This window comes from Neodiprion fabricii, chromosome 6 (assembly GCF_021155785.1).
Source record: "Neodiprion fabricii isolate iyNeoFabr1 chromosome 6, iyNeoFabr1.1, whole genome shotgun sequence".
Lineage (NCBI taxonomy): Eukaryota > Metazoa > Arthropoda > Insecta > Hymenoptera > Diprionidae > Neodiprion > Neodiprion fabricii.
In genome coordinates this window covers 3,301,525-3,325,972 of record NC_060244.1, presented here as the reverse complement: position 1 = coordinate 3,325,972, position 24,448 = coordinate 3,301,525, and the positions used below count along the sequence as shown (strand labels likewise).

Genomic DNA, 24,448 nt, shown 5'->3' with positions numbered 1-24,448 from the left:
GTTATTATCGTTGACAAATCGTTGATAGTAAGAGGTTTAATTAACGATATATGTATACAAACGATTATGCTCGAGAATAACGAGCATTACCTACCGCAATCAGAGGCTAATAATTAACAACAGTCGTTAAGCTAAGTAATTAATTTCTGGTTAGGAATCAAATTAGACAAACAGTACCGATACACCGGCGATTCTAAAGCCGATACCATCCAGAGCTGCGTGCCAAGTCGCATCCAAATATACCGCGTGTATACCTAATGAATAATTGCTCTAATCGTCTTTGGCCTCAAGCTTAAACGACTCCGCTCCGATTTATCCAAGAAGAAGTTTACCCCTTTCGTACATCTCGTATTTCGAGTGGTTAATAACCGTTGAATTTTCAAAGTTTCAAGTTGTAAAAACCTCGATGAAAAACCGTCGCGTAAAGAACGAACGCGAGATAAAATCCAGTTTCGAGGTTAAAATCAAATCTCTGGAACAAGTGCGGTAAACCTATCAATCGCAGATCGATTCGATTCGACACACGGATAATGCAGCAGGTGATTAATTGACACGCGTACCAATCGTAATATCGAGCCTTGTCGAAAGCCCAAAAGTTCGCCAGAGTTTTGCACGTGGCTAAAAATACACGTGGTTGGTTGTAGGTTTAACCGACCTCGTAACCAATCCTTAATATACCTAGTGAATGTAACTTTTAGTTTTCAATCTATACGTTGCACAAGTACAACCCGACCGTAGGATCGATGCACGTTAAATATTGCTCGCGATTTTCTTTAACGCGCGCGGTTCGTTGTTTATTCGTATCGTAGGCGGTTGAAGGAAGAAAAAAAAAGAAAAATGGAAAAAAAAAATTACAATATCACGGGAAAAGCCTCGTAGCAGAAAGGATGTATAATTTAGTATTTGGGAGAGCTCGAGGTTAACTCGATACGACTTTATACACTTAGAGAGCTGCGGCAGGTACTCTGGCCGGTAGATTGAATGACGAAAAACTTTCACCATTTTGACGTGTATTCTATATACTCGATGAAATTCAATAGATTGTATCAAGTGACACGCGCGTTTAACCCCAAGCTAACGGGTAATACGCAAGTTACAGGTTACGAGCAAGTTTATCCATCCGGTTGCGATGAAAAGTCCGAAAGCTACGTGAGTAGAGTTTGCGTATAAAAGTACCCGTGGAACACACGAGAAGATGTTGAAGAACGAAAGAAAATTCTAGAAAAAAAGCAGGGGGGGGGGGTGTCGAAATCATCTTGCAATTAATATCGCTTGTTCGAAAGGTTTTCAATTTTTGAATCAATTATTCAACCAAACTATAACATATTAAAATATAATTAATTTAATACGTGTAAAGATATTCAAGAAGAAACGATAATAAAAGGCGACACGCAGATTATCCGCATAGCGTAAAAACGTTATCAGATTTGCATAATCGTAGGTAGGAAAATTAAGAACAAACGAAGGAAACATTTCTATACGCGCAACTGTGAGAATTACATCATTACGATTGTACCGTAGATTTGAATATTGGTTAATTATTTGAAGCGAACAACGTGATTCTCTTCCCGAAATGTTGCGTAATTGAAAATGGAAATATAACAGGTAACGTACGACGTAGAATGGAATCGAGGTGAAATTGATACGAACAAATTAAGAAATAAATCAATAAGAAACGAGCAATTAAGCTCACCCATTGAATTTCGGAGATTAATCATCCCCGCGCAGAGAACAGCCGCGGGTTTTCATGATGTAGCAGCACGGCGGCAGCTCAGCGGATGCTGTAAATTAAGAGGAACGTCGAGGCTCGCGTTATCCGTCTAATAATACGCTCTATCTATCTTGAGCGGAGAGGCTCGCGGGTCCGTCGGTGAGAAGCACTTATTCTTTGCTTTCTTTTTTTATTTACCCTTTCTGCCTTCCTTTTCTTCGCTTATTTAACACCACTTTTCCAATATTCGTTAGCGAGAAATATGACGAGGAAGGCGGGCTTGAGGAAGCCTTTTTATTTGCTTTAAACTTCCCAACCGAAACTTGAAGTAAAGAAATCAAACTTTTATGCAAACAACAAAGTTTCGAGATGAAACGTTCCGAAAATTCAAGTAACGCTAGAGGAAAGTTCTGAAAAGTAAAGTTTCGATAGTATAAAATATACTCGCGCTGAGTGGGTGAGAAAGACTGAAAATCAGAATTGACCAGGATTCCGAACGTAAAAATATATAAAATACGAAACAAAGAAAGATCAAAGTGATTAAATTTCACTGAGCCAGAAATTTAATGATATAAAAATCTTCGATTATTCGGAATTTCGATATTTCAGTGTAACACCGAAATGTGATATGAGATATACACTGGATGATATATTTGTTAAATTCATACGTATAATAAGAAGAAAATCTACACGTAGGTATCTAATTGTACTGAAACATGTTTTTCAAATTATTGACTTATTATTAGCGATAACTTGTACACCGATCCTTTGTTTAATCAGTTAAGTGAAACGACGTGCCGCCGCTTACATTTCGTATTACAGAAACGTTTGTTCTTGGATGAGCCAAAAGGATTAGCATGAATTAGCATCAAGTTTGCAAAAAAAAAAAAAAAAAAAGAAACAAAATAAAAATCGAGAAAAATTAGTAAATAAATAAAAATCAACGTCTATAGATAAAAGTTATACGAAATAATAAATTCATAGGCAATTGCGTCAAGGTTTTTTTTTTTTTTTTTCCACTATCGGTCGAATGTCTTACAAAATTTTCTAGCAACCGGGCGCGAATGTAAAATACAATATTTCAAGGTTATTAAATAATATTCTACAGACAAGGATTCGATGAACAAACCAGCGCGTTTCTCGAGCTCGATATGGGCGTAAATCCTAAGACTGTGATGTTTCGCGTTTTAGAATGAAAACAAGTGGAGAAAAAATGACGTAAAAAAAAAAAAAAAAAAAAATATTAAGAAACTCGTGCGCGATTATCGTTCGAAAAGAACGTGACGAACGACGGCAACATTTATGCAATAAATCTCACACCGGATTGATAATTGAGGTAAAATCAAATCACGCCAAGAACAAAACTAAACACGCGATATTGTCGTCGAGTCGAACGAAGACTCGTGTGTGTGAGTGTGTGTGTGTGCGTGTGAGTTAATTCACTCCACGTTTAACGAACGTAAATCGCATGTCTGCCAACCAGACGCGGTTGTGGCAGATTTCCCACGTTTCGCGAATCATCCGCAATAACTGCTCTTAATCGCGAGTAACGTGCTGAAAAATTTACAGTGTATACATATGCATACACAATTGTACCACAATACAAAGCGGGCTTTCATCGTCCAATATCCAAGATCACATATGGGATGCAAGGAAAAGATATGAGAGAGAGAAAAAAAAAATAAAATAAAGTTCGTTGCAACCAACAGCTGACAACTTTCAAGGCACGCAACTTTTCCGCTACCGATACTTTCACGACACGCATCTCTACATCCCATAAATTTCTTCGTTCTCGAGCCCCTTTTCGGATCGCGCAACTCCAACCGGGAATAAAACTCGAGGGATGATATCATAGGTTTATGCACACGATATTCACGGCCTCTTGGCCATAATTTTCATCAGCAGTGATCGTTCCACCGTGTGCTGTACGGGGAAGAGAATGGGGCTCGGAGTTCGGTTCGAAATAGGGGCGAGGGATGAACGAACGGTGAAAAACTAAAGCGGGGAATTTTACACGGGTTTATTCTACCGGCATAAACTCAACGCGAATTGAATTATACACACGTGTAATCGACATTCTTATAAGGTACGCAATCGTATTTTCCGGCGGTTATTTGAACGTTGCGTTTTTCTAAACCTTTTTCGTTGTCCGATTTCAGAATTTCGACGATACTTTCATGGCATATAAATGACTACCGGTTACCCACTCCCAAAAAATGATTAAAAAAATAAAATAGCGGTATCGAAAAATTGCAATTTCAAATCCACACCGCGACTGGACGACAAATCGCAGCTGCTGCTGCTGCTGCGAACAAGGGTGTAAAATTAATTCGTCGCGTCGACGCGTCGCAGCAGTTTCCTGCCGCGATGCGGTCCGCAGTCCGGCGGTGACGAAAATAATGACAATTAGGAACGGCGACAAGTCGACGAGCAAGACAGAGACGCTCCTGCTCCAATCAACCGTAACGGACGTTACTAATTATCACATCTAACGTCGGATACCGTCGGACGCGTGCGACTGCGGTGACGGCGTCTCGTTAACACGGACAGAATATCGTAGGTAAGACACAGCGGACACCTTGGAACACTTGTAGAGGGGCGTATTTTAACCGCGGGATTGACAAAACAAGCGTCGGGGCGACGACGACTAGAATTTAGACGCCACACGATCGGCCGATCCAATTTGAACGAAGTTTCGAGTTTTAAATACCTGCTAATCATTGGTTGCACGAATTTTGTTAAACTCTGTGGGGTGCGAATTTCCGGCTTGGTGAAATTTCACCGCTCCGGTCTCTTTTTTTTTGGATTTTCAACATTTTTACATTCGGAATCCTGATCATTCGGATTTTTTACACCCGATCGTAGAGTAAGCCACGCTGTGCGAGTACCTACATTTTAATATTCGGAATTTTCCATTATCGGAAACTTTACCTTTCGGAACTTTTCTCCATCGTTAACACGAATCTTTCGAATCTTCCATTTCGTAACTTCGATCCGCCGGTTTTCCGATCATTCAAAACTGTTGTTTGGTAAAATTTCGACACCTTCGCTTCAAGTTTCGCCACAAAATAATTCGAAATTAGACGTTTTCGAAACTTTTGAAATTCGTAACTTCAACCCCGCTCCATATTTCCATCCTTTCGTCAACTTTGAAAACCTCTCTCAGGTAAGTTACACACGTTCGAAACAATTTCACGAAACGGTGTCACACACCGAAAATTTTTCGTCTCATTTCCTCAACTAACATGGCTGGTAATTAATAATAAATAAAACATAGAATACAATTTCACGATTAAATCCTCGATACAATAACAACGGTACACGACGCGTACGCCCGTCGAAAATATAAGAAAGAAGAAGCTAATACGAATACAATAATTTATTATCGTAACATAAAAACCGCGACACGTATCTCCTCGAATATAAAATAAACAGCGTTTATGAAGAATCGGTTATCCTAGGAAGGATTATCTCGACACAGCAAAATCCACGAGGAAGAATGAGTAAAAGAAGAGAATCGGTATTCCCGCGGTGAGTTCAATGCCGGGTTGCCGTGCGGGATAAACGTACAAGCAACAATAATAATTTATTTGCAATTCTTGGAGTTCTCGAGGGGCTAACGGCTGTGTTGCAATGTCCCTTTATAACGGCTGCCGACTGCCGGCTGTCGGAGAACCAGTTGACCTCGATACCTTGCGATACGTTTACCACACTCGCATTAAATACACACATTATACATGTGCATGGGTGTACCGACTCGCAATCAGGCGTACGTAAGACGACGAGAAAGCAAATCTCTGCGTTTTTATCCTTACGACTCAACCAACCGCCGCCGTGCAACCGTGCCTTGTTCGTTTAACGCAAACGCATCGCGAAATACCCGCAGCTTGCACCTTCGACTCGTACGATGAATGTGAATCGGTTCTAAGTGTGACACTGAACAAAATCGGTATATGTGTCGACGAATTTTTACCGCCCCATCGCTGAAATCAATTTCAAATCGTTTAAAAAGAGTCGCCAAATTTTTTCAGATTCTTACAGCGAGTCTGAGATAGCCCGCGTTGTGATCGAAGTTTCTTACGGAAGTGACGCGAGAAAAACTTTTTTTCGCACTGTATATTTTATCGCGAAAGTAATAACGTTCCGAAAAATCTGTAACTGCGAGGTTTTTGTCGGCACAATTGATGCTGTATGAAAAAAAAATACACATCATCGTACGAGGCAATCTGGACGAATTGCACTTCCTATAAATAAAAAAAAAGTTAGGTTTCGAGGTTGTGCAATTCGTCTAGATTGCCTGGTACGATGATGTGTATTTTTTCCCAGATAGTAGAACTAATTCTCACCAAAACCTCGCGGTCACAGATTATTTGGAACGTTATTACTCTTGCGATAAAATATATACTGAGAAAAAAAGTTTTACCCGCGTTAATTTCCATAAGAAACTTCGATCGCAATGCGGACTATCTTAGAGTCGATGTAAAAATCTGTAAAAATTAGGCGATTGTTTTCGAATTATTTCAAGTTGATTTGGGGGATGGTCTGACAAAAATTCGTCGACACCCTGAAAAAGGACCACCCTGAAACAAGTTTTTCTATTTTTACATCAAGTTTTTTACGATTTAACTGGCATTAATTATAATCGACGATCAAATGGCACGATATTGAACTGACGTATGGTAAAATAAAAAAAAAAAATCTAGTCGAGTTTCCCCTGATTTTTCCCCTGATTCGGTTCCAATTTAATTCCTCCTCCCCCTCCACCCTCGGCATTGCCGTTGCACGTAGGTACCTAATATCGGCCCTTTGAGAGCCGAGCGTCCCGTTTGCGTCGATTCGACGATTCTCCGTTACGCGTAACTGACCTTTAACGCCCCCCTTCACCCGCCGTTTTCGGGGTTAACACGCGCGTCCCCGAAAACCCCATAGAGGGCGGATTTGTTTGACCTAAATTCGTAAATCTCTACGTACCATTCACAAAGGGCAGAGGACCCCTCGATCTTCCGTTCCTGATATTATCCATCGATCGGTCCTGATCCCGAAATTCGCCGAATGCTACAGAAATGATCCTGCACGGTTGTACGAATAACACAGATCAAGAAAAAAATAAATAAATTTTGATTCTATACGTCGAATAACCGTCGAAATCTTCATTCATTACTTATAAAGTTTACTTCGTAACTCTTGGAAGTTTTTGGTCGATATTACAAGCAGCAGGTGACAACGGCACGTTGAAATAACAAGCAAACTTTATCCAATAAAAATATTTTTACTTTTATCAGTTAGATTAAAGAAATCAAAATTTCACATCTAGAATCCGGTTACTCAAAATTCGTGTTTACCGGTGTAATATAATAAATTAATTTTCACCGATTACAATAAAAGCCAGTTTTCTCAACCGCGAGAAATATTGTCAATCGTTGCAGTTGATAATTCGCTGTAAGATATTTCGTCGCACGTTACGATTGTCGATTTTATATTTTCTTCTCCCTTTACCACTTATTTCGCAAATCAAAACGCAGGCAATCCGATCTTTGATCACAGTTCTCAACTAGCCTGTTGCACGGTTGAATCTCTGTTCTTTCTTTATCTCCTCTCTTTTCTTTTATATTCTTTCGAATACCAGCAGGACGAAATCGTCAATTTGACTTTGCGAATTAAAATTATAGCAAAGTAAGGAGCGGGATAAATAAATCTGAAAAAAAACTGAAAAAAACTAAAAAAAATACACTCCAAACTTTAAACGTACAAACATTTCCGCAACCAATATAAATTATATCACCACCACCACCACCACCACCACCATCATCGCCATAAATATATTCCGTACTTAGGTACGACAATAATTCCCATAATAAAATCGTGTATTAAAAAACAAAATATAAATTCTACAATACCGATGCTATTCTGAGTACTGAGTTCCCAGTCTTTCATGAGGATTTCTCGGGCAGGTCAGGATGACGGCGATGAGGATACACCTACAAATGCACAGACAATTTATCTTACATATACAGTTAATCATGTACTATACGTATATGCGTACAATATGCCGGGCATGCGCCGTCGATACAAAGAGATTAATTATTAATTTGAAAACGAAATCAGCGCGTACTTGTATATTTCATTTGCAATAATTCGATCCAAACTTCACGCGACGTGGTAAATATCCACAATCTTACGTCTGTGTTTGAGTGTTTGTACCGCAGGCGAAAGGTGGGAAGGGCGCAATAATATGTCACGATTCCGTATACGGTATAATAATTAATAATAAAATTTGTCGTTAACACGCGCAAACACACTCGTCTCGTTTACTTTTTACGACGAGATGCGGTTTACCGGAGAGTCTGTAACGTATCGTTTACCTCTTTACTCGTACCTAACAACATGTGTGTACGGAACAAGCTATCTGCGGTATCCCCCATGCATGCACGTCTAGCGGTGTAAAAATTACGCCGTAATTAAGCATTTCGCTCTGCGACTGTGCAGCGAGTCTCAATTCCTCTCATTCGTAAACGACGTATCCTCGAAAAATGGAAGAGAGATAAGAATAAATAAATAACAAGGATAAAGACACGGCGATGGATGTTTTTTCATTTTTTTTTTTTTTTCTTTTTTCTTTTTTTTCATGTCCCCCCCCCCCCCCCCCCCCCCCTCTGTCCAATAAGTAATCGTGGATTCCGCAGCCTTTAAACATGCGATGCGATGCAATAAAGGGGGAACGGGACGCAGAAAACAATGCGGATATCCGGCTACTTTTACACTTGAAAACGCAATGAAAAATCCGTATATTGTACACTGAGAAAGATTACAGTTCTTGCGGTAATTACAACTGTTCTGTGAGATCGAATTAACAATGAAAAATATGTCGGATAAGCTAATAATTATTCGCCGAATCGTCGACAATAAATTCCCGGAATAAATCCAGTGAATACGTAGCATTGTTGATTAAATTCTGATAATTAGATACAATATTCGCGAACACGGGTGAATATTTATCTCACATATCTCACTGTAATAAATTTTTAACAATACATACATACATGTGTATGCACATTTTCCGATAAAACCGCAATGAGATCTGCATTTTGTACAGATTTGAAAGAGCGGAAAAGAATGTAGAAAAAAAACGGAAACAAATAAATATAACACCTAGAAAACTCGTCAAGCTTTGCAACAGCGAGACACCGAGTAGATTGAAAACGGAATTGAAAAATAAGTCTGGAAAATTTTTCACCGTCTTACGACAAGCGTATTTTCACCCTTACTTTCACCGCGATATTTCGTTCAATGCACACATGTTGGAGCGGCACGGATGCAGTCGTAACATATACACGTGTACGTTATACACGACATACGTCAGATCCGCAGAAATACGCTTAAAATTCTTCACTTTCATACACGGTATCGTATTTCGTTCTTTAATTTTTTTCTTTTATATCATCCTATTTTTCTTCACTCCTTTTTTGATTCCGCACGTAGTCGCGGTCGATATTATTAGATATTTTCGCGAGGTATGTTAAAATAAAACAAATCTCACGTGTGGGTGCATTGCACACTGATACACCCGATGTCTCCATACACGTACGTGATAACTCATGCGTATGTGTGTCCGTGTCCCGTATACGAGTTTGCAATTCATTATACACGCATTGCGATGAACGGTACGATTGTTACTTTGCAGGACGGCGTTACATGACATACGTATAACGCGAATAAACATATGTATATATATATACACCATACGCCCGTCTTTCGTACGTAAAAATAAAAAATAAGTAAAAACGAAAAGGAAAAAAATGCGAAAGAGATGACAAGTATAAATAATTGAGACTTTATTTCGCACGTCTCGTCGTTATATCGCTGACGGATAAATGCGACGCGCTGACGCTGACGGTAAGAGGAAAAAAAAAATAAATAAATTAAAAAAAAAAAAAAAAAAAAAAAAACCAGAGAAGAAATTAGAAGAAAATTTAGACAAACGAAAAAAATTGAACGCCGTTATTTTACAGGCGCATGGTTAAGGAACGGAAATAGAAGGAGAAAAAAAATGTTAACAATTATCTTTCACCTATTTATTATTAATTATTATCAAACGGAAAGAATTAATTGAACTTGAAATAATGCGCATGAAAAATCCCGTTCCTTTTTCCTGTATCACGTTGGATTTCTCTTCACTTCGAATCTACGATGTTAATTTTTGCAACATATATATATCTGTTCGCCATATCGTGATAGCTATAAAGTACACATGTAACGATACCGATCGCATTACGGTGCAAAGTATCGATCCGACTTTCTCTCGCCTTCGATGCGTGCGGCAAAAATAGTGCCGATTGAAACGAGGATCTTGTCGCAATATTGTTACACGCACCTTGTACGAAACAAGACAGGTTTAAAAGGATTCTCTCTCGTTTCAGATCAATCGGATGCTGCTTTTCACTCTTTCGCGTTACTTTTTCTTCTTTGTTTTGTTTATTTATTAATTTTTTTTTTATTTTCACCACAACACGAAGCCAGAGGAAAACTGCATCGGCGTTTCGTACGCAATCCAAATACGGATTCCTTAAAAATGATTCCCTCTCGTACAAACCGAGACAAGACGTTTAACCAACTATTGGTCGATTTAAAAAAAAAAAATTTTTTTTATCACGCAACATAAAAATAATTCGATAACGTTACGGATACGTCGCAAGAATAAAAATAAAAATATTAAAGAATATACAAAGTGCAGATGCAAAACGTTTTCTACGCAGGATATTTAAACGAATCGCAGCGAAAGGCCGAAGGCAAAAAAGAGGAAACAAACGGGAAATAAAAAAAAAAAAAAAAAAAGTGGACGCAACGAAACGAGAAAACAATTTTCGTACAGTGTATATAACGCGAACGTTGGGAGGAAATGAGGCGGTAAATTCCGGTCGACAAACAGTTGCTGTGTTTTTGTGCGTATCGTTCACATATCTATACATGTATATATACATATATATATATATATGTATAAGCGTTTACGCTCACGCAAAATATTTAATTTGAACTAAATAAAAAGAAAAAGAAAAAAAAAAAAAACATAGTTGCAGTTTATATTGCAATAAAAACAAGTTCAGACAAGTGCGAACGTTGAAAAGCGAGGTGGTGAAAAGCTTGGCTCAGCTGCAGAAACGCGTGGCGTACATCATCGTACGTGCATACATATATGCATGCATGCATGCATGCAGCGATGCAGCAGGAAAAATTGACGCTGTTGAGAGGAAACAGTTGAGTGTAACATTTATACGATTTTGCAGCCTCGTTGCTAAAATATTCATATTATATAAATACATACATCAGCTTACCGCAGATTAAATTATAAAACACGTGTCTTCGACTTTTCGACAATTCGTTTCGATGAATTTTATACGAGATACGCGTGTAAAATGGACGTCGAGTTAATAGAGGCGAAAACTGCGGACGTTAAAATTATCGTAAACGAATAATTCCGTGCGAAACCGAATCAACGTCCGATCCTCACCACTTGATTTATTGATTTTGTTTCAAATTTTTTCTGCAATTGTCCCGACTCTGCAACAGTACCCTAAATTTTTTTACAAGACTTATTAATTATTTATAAATATTCACAGTGATTTTGAAAAATGGAACTTTTTTTTTTTTTAATTAAACGTTGAAAAATGAACAAGACAAATGATGGGCCAATTTTTCTTGTGTAACATATTTCTTCTTAGCACTTGTAATTATTTTTTGTTATCGATTATAACATTGTTGAAACGGTCCGAAGCCTCTGTTTTTCATTTACATCGTTTCTAGACGGGTTTCGTTACGAACTTGATAAAAAGAAAAATTGAATCTGCGAAAAACTTGAACAAAAATAGCTCCATAATGGAATCGGTAACGATTATCACCGTTCACCTTTTCTAAAATTGCAAAAATATCTTACGATTAGTTTGCGTTGTTCGAATCAACTCGTATTCATTTCCACCACATTATCATCATTCTTGGCGCGAATAGCGACATTTTTTTTTCATTTTACACGGTTTCCGTTCATTTCCCGACTTCTGATCCAGACACCGCAGATATCGTGCGTCGTGAATTTCCGCAGCAAACAAATTCCGAGGATTTCGTCAAAAATTGTAGGGTCAATAATCAGTTCGCGGTTCACGTTGCGCGTGTTCTAATAAATCTGAAATGAAAACGACGATTCCCACTTATCGCTACCTGTCATCGTACACCCTGAACAGCAGATATTTCCCCATCAATGAAACGGCCGGCGATCGCTTTGAGCCAGTTTATCCCGTTCTTCGAAGCGCAGAAAACGGCTCCTCGCCTATGACGTTTGGTCTAAATTTAGTGTCAGTTTCCATTGGGGTTTCGCTTATTACATCTGCGGTTGAACCTTGAGTTTTTCAACCACGACGTCGGTGAAACGTGAAAACACTCCCGCGTTTCCGTTGCGACGTGCTTGTATACTTACGTACGTACGTACGAGTGTAACATTATATTCGAACATTTGGTGAAGAGTCACCGAAAAGATTGGCGACACGCCTGTGCATTTTTCCGAATGTAATATTCCCGAAAAGTTAACGATCCGCGTGCAGTCTGTTCTACAATAACGGTAAAGATCGACAATAAATGGGGTAAAAAAAAAATAATTTGGCGATGTTGATAACGAACGAAGAAAAAACTCGGTCCAGCATTTCCAGCCTCGTTGTATTACATTTGTATAATGCAGACGAGGTACGGAGAAATGCACGTGTGTTATACTGCATGAGAATCAGCGCGCAGGTTGAAATATCGTGTAATTTAGCTGGAACGCACGCATCCGTCCGGTGAATGCATTTTAATTCCAACCTGCAGTAGGTAACAGTTACATTTTTGCGGTCGTTGCAACGATCCCATCAACGAGAGAGCGTAAATATTCCGGTAATTAGTTTTAATTTGTCCAATTTACCTCGTCCCAACTCCGTTGTTATTATACCTACGCGTTCGCGAGAGGAAAACAAAAAGGACGGATTTGAATGAGGTGAAGAGGAGGAAGAGGAAAAAAGAAACGTCCACACGGTACAGTTAATTAATGATAGATTGTTAATTTTTATTAGCTGTTTACACATTCTTCGGATAAGTACACGTACCGTGTAGCAAATCGACTGTCGCGTAATTTGTTATTCGTATCGTCGCGCAATCGTTATGAGAGTCGATTAAAATTCGCATATAAACAGAATATAAAAGTTATTCCTTCGATTTGATTTAAAAAAAAAAAAAAAAAAAAAAAAAAGCGAACCACTGGGAATTGATAAACATCACTGAATCTACATGTGAATATGACCGGATAGTTGGCGACTTGGTTTCGTCAAACCTTGACAATTGAGACTGGCGTAACTGCACCAACAGAATCGGGCGGGGTTGAAATTCCGAATTTTTTGGTAGCGAAACTTAAAGCGAAGAAATCTAATTTCGACGAGACAATAAAGTCTCGAATGGTCCGAAACCTGACGCGTAAAGTTCTAAGAGTGTGGAATTCCGAAAGGGCAAATATGACAAAGTTTGAAAATCCGGAACACAGGAATTTCGAATGATCGAAGATTTTCAGTTCCTTAGTGAAATTTCATCACCTCGATGTTTCTCTGTTTTGGAATCTCGATATTTTTACGTTCGGAATCCTGATCGTTCCGATTTTCGTTTTTTCTCATTTTTTTAAACTCGATTAAACGACGCTGTGCGAGTATATTTTAATGTTCGGAATCTTGTATTCCGGAACTTCGACCCATCGGGTTTCCGACCATTCGAAACTTTGTAGCTAAAAGTTTTCAAATTCGGAACTTTAACCCGCCCCGCCAGAATGTCTTTAATGACCTCAGAGTCCACCTTGTCCAACTGATCGGTGATAAAAAAACTCTGAACACAAAATAATCGCGAAGGGACTCCGCAGGTAAAAAAATGGTGCATCGTCACCACCGGCGACCCAACGTCGATAAATTCTAAGCAGAGACCAAGGGTGAAGAAACAGAGATAGAGGAGAAAGGAGAAAGGAGAGATGAGACGGACAGGGCAAGAGATGCGATAACGTTTGGGTTGGTCCGAGTGGTTTGCGGCTCGCCGCGATCATTTCCCGTATTATCGAGTGGTTCTTCGTTAGAGGGCATTTGAAGGACGCTCCGCGTGTACCGGTGTATATATACGACCTGGTTTTAGAGGGCCATGATGCGGTCACGTGATGAATCTATCCGTCGAAACGTGGCTAATGCACACGTACGTTACACACCTATTCCATACACGTGTGCATGCAACATGACTATATATATATATATATATATACATATATACACGTACCAATGATTTAAATGGCGGGCAATCATTGACACCGCGCGTACGTTATTAATGGTTGTAAAGTGAACCCGTATACCTGTACAAGTGTATCTGGTATAAAAAAATTGAACCGAAAAGCTTGGAGAATTATTTGAAAGTCCAACGATTTTTTATATTCTTAGATTTTTCTCGTTCTTCGCTTGTTTCAAGCAATTTTCCCGACATCGTATATGCATCCACATCGACGTGCGATTACTGTACGCGTAAAATCATCGGCATCGTACGGAGTCGTTTGATGTAATAAAGGACGCCCGTGTCACGTTTACACGTGCAAATATACGCTATGCACGGTAAGCCGATTGTGAATGAATAAGGTTTGATAATTAAAGCTGAGGTCGAGGGGGCGTCAGGTTCTGGCCGACGTCCAAAAAGCCCCGGGGTGTTTGCCAAATCACCGACGGTGAATCACTCCAGGCAAAACCGACATCCGCGATAAAGTGCGCGGTGCGTGAAAGCCGAAAGTATAACGTAACGTATACGCGGACCTGCGGCGAGGGGATAAACGATCGTTGTGAAAATGACAGTGAGTACGAGTTGTAGAAAAAGAGAGAGAGAGAGAGAGAGAGAAGTGATGAAAAAAAGAAAAAAAATTAAATGTTACTTCTTATTGTTACACCCCCCCCCCCCCCCCTCCCCCCTTTTATAAACAATTTCCTTGTCGCAGATCACTTGTGAATAAAGTATAAAAATAAATTGGCCAAGAATCTCGTGAATCACGTTGCGGTTTTTACGTATCCGCTGAACCTGACGGTTACGATATCGTTTCGTACAACGAGAAACTCTATTGGAAATAGGACGAGAATCATTATAACCGAATTGCAAGGGTGCGTGGATGCTGTGATGAATATCGTTCGAAGATAAATCGTATACCTTTTCACATACGAATACAAAAACTCGACAACATTTGAACCGATAGATACGTAACGACGCAAAGTACCTTAACAAAACTCCAAACACCTTATACAGAAAGTTGATAATATAATAAGGGAACCGGAGGAGCTGCGTTACACAGGCAGAGGAGACCTCGAACGTCGATCATATTTACATTCACAGGTAGCTGTTAATTGTACGGATTCGAAAAATTTTACCACCGTTTCATTTTACAACGCGGTATACTTTGTTACAGGTATACATCTAACGCAATTACGCAACAACAATTTCTTTTGTTATTCAAGAAACAAAAATAAAAAATTTTTTAAAATACGATTGTTATTATTTCCACCTCTCTTTCAACTTAAATCGACTGCAGAGTATACACACATATATATATATATATATATATATATGATGATTTAAGAGGGTTAGGAAGGAACACGTGCTTCTCCCCTGAAATCCTTTCGCGTATTGTCCAAGAATAAGGGCTCGTGAAATTGAAGTTGGAGAGAAGGAGGGAGGGAGGGAGGGAGGGTAGGAAGAGATATTTCTGGAGAGAAGTCTAAATTTTTGTGTAATTCTGAAAAATATCGAGCGTCAAGGGTGTCGAAATGTATAAAGAGATGGGAAAAATAGAAGGGTTGCGATATCGAATTTACGAGAAAAAAAGAAAAGGTGAAATCAAGTTCCGGAAAATCTTGAAATTTAGACGACAAGGAAGAACGAGATGAAATAATTTTTAAAATCAAAACGCGAAATGGTCGACGTTTGTACAAAATAATTTTTTACTACAAATTGTTTTCTAACTACATTCTTGTACATTCTGGCGATTCTACAAAACCTCGACTTTCTACACTTTGAAATTCATAACGCAAACATAAGGTAAAATAAATTGTCACGAATTTGAAAATTTTATGTCGTTACCCTGCTATTTTCTGCCTCAGTTCGATATTTTTAAACTCGCCCTTAACTCCGTAGAATTTATTAATACCGCAGCTATACGTGATTGAAAAGAAAAAGGACTCGATCAATCATCGATAAAGAGTGCAATTTAATCAACGATTATATTTTTATTAACTCGAAATTTCCCCGACAATTCCAGGATATTCCATGAGAAAAAAAAATAAAAATGTAAAAATTCAAGGAGTTCCGGGTATTATACACCCTGTTACGCGTACTCCCGTCTCTAGCACGACCGTTGTCTAGGCGCTCGGCTCGGTTTCATCCCTTCTTTTTCACCACCCCATCCCCGTAATATACATCTACCATACCACCGAGATACCCTGCTTCATATTCCGTCTGGTTGACAACCCGCCGACATGACTCGGTAATTAATTACATTTAATTTATATTCCAACGCGTACAAACACGCGTGTATTTGTACGTACGTGTATGCAGGACGACGTCCCCGTAGCGAGAATCTTTAAATATTAATATTGTCAGCCGGGAAAGATGACGGTAGGTAGGAAAATGGGTGAGGTGGAGTGTAACGTGGAAATTATTACCTCCGAGGGAGTTTATTACTTCGTTAATGAAGATGAGAAATACCGGTTCGTTTATGCGCGATACGCTTAACGTTACACTCGCCGATTTTGCAGTCTTACGAAACTCCGCCTCTCTCGTATTTTCGGTCTCTCTACCACATCATTCGACGTGCGCGGTGTAGCGTTGGTCTGTTTTCGATCCTCCGTTTTCAAAATTTTCCACTTTTTATCGTGGAAATGTAAATTACGAGAACGATTTTATCCCGCTCGTTGTTGCAGCGCGTTAAATGATTCAGAGAGCGGCTGCGGCTACCGAGAGGAGAGAAAAGGAAGCGGAAGAGCAGTGGAAGAGAAGCAGAAGAGCAGCTCGAGGGCCGGAGTCTGCAAGTACCAATCTTCCTCTCGCCGCAAGATTAGACCCCCGCCCCTTCTTTCCTCCTTCTCTCGCAATCAGAACCACACTTGTTGCTGGTTCCGCCGCTACTGACTTCTCGTGATCGCGGTTATACTTTCTGCCATCCCGAAACGGGGCGGGGTCAAAGTTACGACAGCGCCTAATCCCGAATTATTCGGTGGCAGAACTTGAAGTACGGAAATCAAACGTTTATGGAACAACAAAGTTTCGAATGGTGGGAAACCCGACCGCTCAGACTTCCGGAATGCAAGAGCAAAGTTTCGATAGAGCGGAATTACGAAAATTAAAATATACTCACACAGCGTCGTTTACTCGACGAGTGGGGGTTGAAAATGAGAAAAACCGAATATCCTAAACAAGGTTCAGAAATATATCAATATCTATAAGAATCCCGCACGTATGATGGATTTCAATTTTTTTTTTTCATCACATCCAAGTTAAATGAAACCGATTATTAGCCAATGGATATTTGACCTGCGTCTGAAATAAATAAGGAAAAAAAAAAAGAAAAAATCACATTGTACCGAACAATTCAAGAACGAGCGATCCGATTTCTCTGAAAATCGAGTAAATTAGAGGTTGGAAAAACCAGTATCACGATTTAGGACGAATAAAATTTAGATAACTCCGTATACCGCATATGTTTAAAAACGTCCCAAGATCAAGGCGGTAGAAACCAAAAAAAGTTTTCCAAATTTTCCGAGCGACGAGAATCGATTTTTTTCCTTTCAGCGTATTACGTAATACATCAAAGTGCGACGAAAGGTTAAAAAAACATAAAAAAAAATAAAAAATCTTCCTCGTTGTCACGATCTGCTTATATACCGAATAAAAATTTCGCGTAAACTGCGAAATATTCTTGAAACGTGAAAAACCGGTACTACCATTATACACCTATATGCAACAGTTTTATCCGCAGATACGGGGACATTGGAAGCGAGTAAACGCCAAACGTGGCTCTGACTGCTGACTCAATCCGAAGTTTAACCACGTAAACGGTAAACATGTCACCCAGGGGCCATTTACGATCCCGGTGTGCGCATGGAGCAGCAGGTCGCTGCAGTAACCCGACGTACGTGTAACGCCGGAGGGTTAAAAAGAGAAAAATAAAAGAGAGAGAGAGAGAGAGAGAGAAATTTTGTCGGATTAACCGAGAGAACTTTCCCCTGCAACAGCAGCAGCAGCAGCAGCAGCAGCTTCACTCTCGAATATACATACGCGTTGCGTTATACTGAAAACGTTTTTCCTTTGCAACGTTTGAATGAATTGTTTTTCTCTCTCTCTCTCTCTTTCTCCGGGTATAAAAATGTATTGTACACGGTAATAAAATGAATTTAATTCAAAGCTTTTTTTTCTCCCCCCTCCTTTTTCTGCATCACAAGTTAGAAAAGTTTCGCCTCGGTTTACCCAACCTTTCCACCCTTCATCCCTCTCAACTTCCGTTTATACTGCACCCCTTCCGCGCGGGCTTTACAGAATTCGTTAGACCGCGGTTACGCGTACGTTTTCTGCGCATACTCTTCTTTTTCTTTCTCTCAGTATTCTGTACATTATTATTTTTTTTTTTGTTTTTTTTTTTGTTTTTACTCTTTCGCTTTATACAACTTTGTTCCTGTTTTATTTTACCCTCGAAATTGTGAATATGAAACCTGAGTGTATCGTTATTGTTAATACCATTATCATTATCATCACACAAGAGCGACGTTACTATATTATTCCAGTAATTGTTAGTAATATTGTTTAATTTTTCAACTTTATTGACATTGTTGTAATGGATCGATGATCGATAATAGGATTATGAATCGAAGAGCATCGAGTCAACTGCGCACTGTATTCAACGAGTTGTTTGACAGAAAATATTTCGTGGTTATACCTTCCAAGTGTATAATTAAAATGACAAATGATTACAAAGGAAAAGAATACACTGTACAAAAAAAAAAAAAATAATAATAAAATTGTATGATACATAATAAACATCCATCACCTGGAATTACAATTAATATGAAAATATTTAATTGCTTATTGTATTACCGCGTTGAATTCAATAGACTTCCTAAAATTGTAGCCCCGTATGGATTTATTTCAATCCTACCGGTAAATCATATATAACAGTACACAGGGATGTGACAAAACGGTATGACTCCTTGTAGAGTAACGGTGTGACGATGCATCGACAGGTAATTATACGCTGCCAAGTAACGACGACACGGGTGTATGCCGATAACTATAGGAAACAGAACTGAAAGAAAGAAAGGAAGAAAGAAAAGAGAAAACAACACAAGTGAAGTAAGGTGGGAGTGTGCGGGAACTTATATGTATATTACATACAGAATAGCACTAAGGATGGACAAAAAAAAAAAAAAGAAAAGAAAGAGGAAAGAAAAAAGAGCGAGAGGTAATAAAGAAAAATACAAGAAAACGCGTGTGCGTACATACATTATACACATATAAATATGTATGTTCGTATATATATGTATACATACGTTGTACCAAGGAAGGCAGGAAATGCACTTGACTCGGGGGATTCGAGCGGAGTGAAGAAGAAGAAGAAGAAGAAGAAGAAGAAGAAGTAGAAGAGAGAAAGGCGGTTACATGCACAGACGAACAGAAAGGTATAAAGGATGAGTCACCGGCGTCGTCACCGTCGGCATCTGCACAGATGTAGATGTATGCGTATACGTGCATACGTATATATCCATACACATATCAATCCGCCTACCTACCTAGCTATCTATCTTGTACCTAACATCCCGGAGTAAAGAACCGGTTCGTCTTCGTCGAGGATCGAGGATCGAGAAGTTGGTTATAGGGGTATAAGGCAAGAGTCTACACTGCATCGCCGGTAAATTAAATGTTTGTGGAAGAGAAGAAGGTATTCGTGAATCGTCACTTCGTCAACGTCAACCCGTTCAACTTTCCCCGCGTTTCGTCTCGTACGCATCCTGCATGCCTGCATCTTACAGAGGCATGTGTTATACGTATACGTTGCGTTATACATACACCAACGATACGCGCACGGCCAGCTATCGCCGATATTTCTTCCATTTCTATGTACCACCGTCATCATCATCCCTGCAGTACAGTCATCATATTCTTTCTCTTTATCTCTTCCCGAATCTTCGATATCCTCATCTTTTGCACATTAAATCCCGATCTCGCAATTCGAGTCCACGAACATTAATAATTCGCTGTTAATTGACGGCGTCTATATATATATATATATATATATATATATATATATTATGATATAATAATAATAATAATAATAATAATAATAATAATAATAATAATAATAATAATAATAATAATAATAGTAAAATAAATTTTTTTAGCTTCAATGATCTAGCCCAATGATTTTAAGCCACCGCCTTTATCATATACAACATACCGTATAATACCAATTGTAGGAACGTAATTTATTTACTTTATCCGATAAAAAAAAATCGTACAGTTAATTAATAGTGAAGGGGAAATGTAAAATTTGAGGTATAACAATAATAGCAACAAATTTTGCTAGATGCGACGCGGATATTGATGCAAAGGTGATAATGGGGGACAATTACGAAGCGCGGACCATGGAGAGAGGCCCGGAGTCGTTATACGTTTCTCCCTGTACCGCGTGAAACAATGCAGCGGACAGGTTAAGTTCGCGGAACGACGTCGTCAACGCGTTGGTATATATACAAATTTATGTACACGTATACATAATCCACGCGCACATATCTTGGCGGTCACGGCGCCAGGACGTCGCTCGTCGGGATGCCTAAACTTTATACATAACCCTGTTGTGCGTCGAGTCATCGGTTGACCGTTGACTCGTTTTCACCTCAATCTCAATTTCCGTTTAAAAACACCCGTTCGAAAGTGAATATTTTGTAAGCTGAAACTTTGGAAGAAAGATAGGGATGAAAAAGAATAAATTTAGAAAAAAAAAAAAAAAATCCAAGCGAAAAATAATAAATATAACAAACTAACTTCACGGCTTCGAATTTTTTCAAACAACTATTTTTTTCTCTCTCTCTCTCTCTCTCTCTCTTTCGTCAACGAAACGACGTTGCGAATATAGATTATAATTTAAGAGAAAAACCTCGTAATAACTCGCTTCACAGGTTTTTTTTTAATGTATATATCTACGTACATCCGCGTTGTCTCGACCTACGTATTATATTCGCGAACGAAGTTCTCGTCTTGTTCGTGTCTTCCATATAATTATAATATAGGTTTTAACACAAGCTCTGAATCGTGGTGGATACTTTACAGATTTTACAGACACATAGGTATCTCGTATATACATGTAATAGGATTTGTTTGATTCTTTCAATGATAACTGTGATACAGGTGCTTTAAATTGTTATTACGTGGTTTAATTTTTTTGAGTAAATGGCAGCTGAATTAGAAATTCTCCGCTGCACGCCTCGATTGATAGAAACTTGACGTTGATATTTTCATCAGGGAGACTCTGATTGCCTCTCGACGATCGGTTCATCCGTTTACACGCACATGTGTACGCACATCCATACGTGCATAAAGAGATTAGCCAGAGGTGGCGACCTCGAGCCAGAGAATAATATATGATGGCGAATAGCTCGCGAAGGATGCAGCTACCGATTGTGAGGCGAGCTGCATTCTTGACATTTATTGCACAGTTAATAGCTAAAAATCCGTGTTACGGTTAAAGAACCGTCCGACTGTCCGCACTGCAGCGAGGACGGCAATGATATTGCCGATTAGGCACCTTGTACATCGAGTTCCTTATATCCTCGGAGTGCACGCCGCAACGTACCATTTTCCAAGTAAATTGCACGAGCAAAGGGAAAAAAGTAAGAAGAGAGGTCGAGACGACGGCGTATATTAGATGACGTACCTACGTTCGAGGAAACTGGAATCTTGATATTATCGTCATTGTATTCATTCCGTCGCGTATAACACGAATACTAGGGTGATCATAAATTTGAACTTTTTCGAAATTTGACCGAAAGATAAGTTATAGAAATCTCCTTAAAAGCATGGGTTTGCTATTTTAAATACAGGTAAACAGTTTTACCAGATTTTCATTGTACGAATATTTGATCTTGCGAGTTTGCAAAAAAAAAAATCTACAACTTTAAGAAATCAAACCGCATTGATGCTACTATTTGACAGAGAATATCTGCATCGTCGATGGAGGATTTTACGTAAATTGTTCATTGATAAAAAAAAACTCAGAAAATAGTAAAATTCTAATTGGTTGCAGCTGACATAAGATGCTCTACAGACGATGCTGATATTTTTATTAAATACTAGAATTAATGCTGACTAATTTCTCCGAGCAATAGATTTATTTTATTTCTGGAAAAAATTGTTCCTGCATCGTAAAAACGTGTATATTTTAAACGGCAAACTTCACAGCCTCAAAGATCGTCAAATATCCGGATTTAGACCGTATAGCAAATCCGGTTTTTCAATACGCGTCTAAATACGAATTTATCAGTCTCTATATGGCTTTTTATGCAGAAATAAGAGGAGAGGGATGAGCAACGAAACGAAACGACGTAAACGCGTTTTCAGTAACACGCATGTATGTGTATATGTATGTTTGTACCTCGGTAAATTCTTCCCTCGGCATACCACGACGAACAATGCATATTGTTGTTAGTTTTCTCGATAACTTTTGCGGCAACATTTCCTACGCCTGTATCTATACACGTATACACATTGGATGGATAAGCATACTGCAGTCTGCGAAATGACCGCCATAGGTTAAGATTATTAATTTTTCTCAAGACTTTTCGCAACATTGGTTGGATGAATACGTAACACATATTAAAATATCTATATGCATACGTGTAATAAGCTGTATACTGGAATGTGTAAATAAATTTCGTTAAATTATCAATGAAACGACTGTTTAATATTAATTTTATTTTCATCTAACTGTGAATGAAAATTATTTTCAATCACTTCGAGACAATTTATTTATTTTTTTTTTTCTGACAAATTTTTCACAACGGTGAAAAAAGCATATGTTCTACGTCGTGGGCGACTAATTGTCTCTCATTTCGTACAATTTTACATACTTTTCGATCGCAGGAACAGCTGTAGCATAGAATTAAATTTCTCTCCGTCATTACTTTCAAACGTCACAGAAATTATCCGACATCAGATAATTTTCTTTATTCTTATCGCTGTTTTCCTATAACACATTTCTGTTGTACGTTTTTCTTATCTCTTGCTCTGCTATTTCTCCTCGTTCCTTCCCTCATTTTATTTTCACAACGTTATTAAAAAAAAAAAAAGACATGAAACATTACACCTTGTACCATACCGACTTATTATATACGAGTAACTCGGGCGAGCATGAAGGCGAGATTCAACCGACGCCATCGGCTCGAAGCAACGCCTGGTCAGGGTGACGACTTCGAAGACAAAACACAAGCTATTCTTGGTGAGTATCGCGATGCAAGACCTCGGCTCTCGCTTATTACAATAATTTCACCCGCTGCGCCAGAGTTGAAATCCAACCTCGTATCTATCAAATTTATATCTCAAAATAACATTAAAATAAATATCCGACGAAATATTCCCAACTGTCAACCATACGTACGTACAAAAAAAAATAAGATAAAAAAGAGAAAAAAAAGAGAGAGATCTTTGTTACCGATTGAGTATAATACAGCGAATTAATAGTTTTAAGACACGTTACGATGATAAGCATACCTTGTACGTTTAATTGTTGAATTTTTTCCCATCTAAATTCGCGATCAGTGTGTACCTAATACATATAATATACACAGCGATGATATCGACAATCGTCCTTTCCTTGTCACGTGCTTGCTTTTACATTCGTTTCGACCATCGCTTTGTTGTAAAAATGTTTTCAAGGATTGAACGTGAAAACGGTGCTAGAACCGCACGGGGTCAATTTGCTAAATTGCATATCCGACAATGAATTGTAAGAAATGTTGCATCGAAAGCAGAAATACACGCGTTTATACCTACAGACGATTATCAAAGTACTTCGTTATACGGTATAATTAAGGGGGTGCCCTGGTCGATTTCGAGGTCCGCGAAAATCCAACGCGAAAAAAGGCCCAACAGTCCCATTCCACACGCAATTCTAAACAAAAGCACTCCGATAAACTCTCATTTCGCAGAGAAATCGAGAAGTGGCACAGATTCTACAAAATCGCAATTCTACATATTATGCCATTTCTTTGCTTCGAAGTAAAATGCAAAATGTATTACAGTCTTTTTATTCAGAATTGCACGTGGAATTGGCCTGTTGAACCCCTTTTCCGTTTTGATGCGTCAACGACGAAATCTATCACGGCACCCCCTGAAAGACTTTATTCGAGTGTTTCTAACAACGAGTGAATAGACGGGGCGCGGTATTTACAGATGATAAACAACCATTCCCGCCCTCCATTTTCTCCCTCCCCCTCCCCCCTCTTCGTCTCTCTCTCTCTCTCTCTCTCTTTCGCTCTTTCAGCTCTTCAAGAATGACGCAGCCGAATGTTTAAAACAGTTGTAAAGGAAACTCATCAATCCTCCTCCTCTTATGCTGCTCGGTGCTCGTACACCGTTCTTTGAAACGAAACTAAACGAAACGAAACAGCGTCACCGAGTTGTGGG

At 38.8% G+C, this 24,448-nt stretch overlaps 1 protein-coding gene across 8 annotated transcripts in view; it reads right to left on the bottom strand.

The window, feature by feature from the left end:
• The window catches only part of LOC124184489 (protein scalloped), a 101,514-nt gene that overhangs the window by 49,775 nt on the left and 27,291 nt on the right, over window positions 1-24,448 (bottom strand). For 6 of the 8 annotated variants that reach the window (XM_046574229.1, XM_046574232.1, XM_046574230.1 and 3 more), the window contains one exon: window positions 7,609-7,689. The exons of the other annotated variants lie outside the window; for them this stretch is intronic. In XM_046574229.1, coding sequence (XP_046430185.1) covers window positions 7,609-7,645 — 37 coding nt within the window. In that variant the 5' untranslated portion in view covers window positions 7,646-7,689. The remainder of the gene's footprint in view (window positions 1-7,608; window positions 7,690-24,448) is intronic. 8 annotated transcript variants of the gene reach the window in all.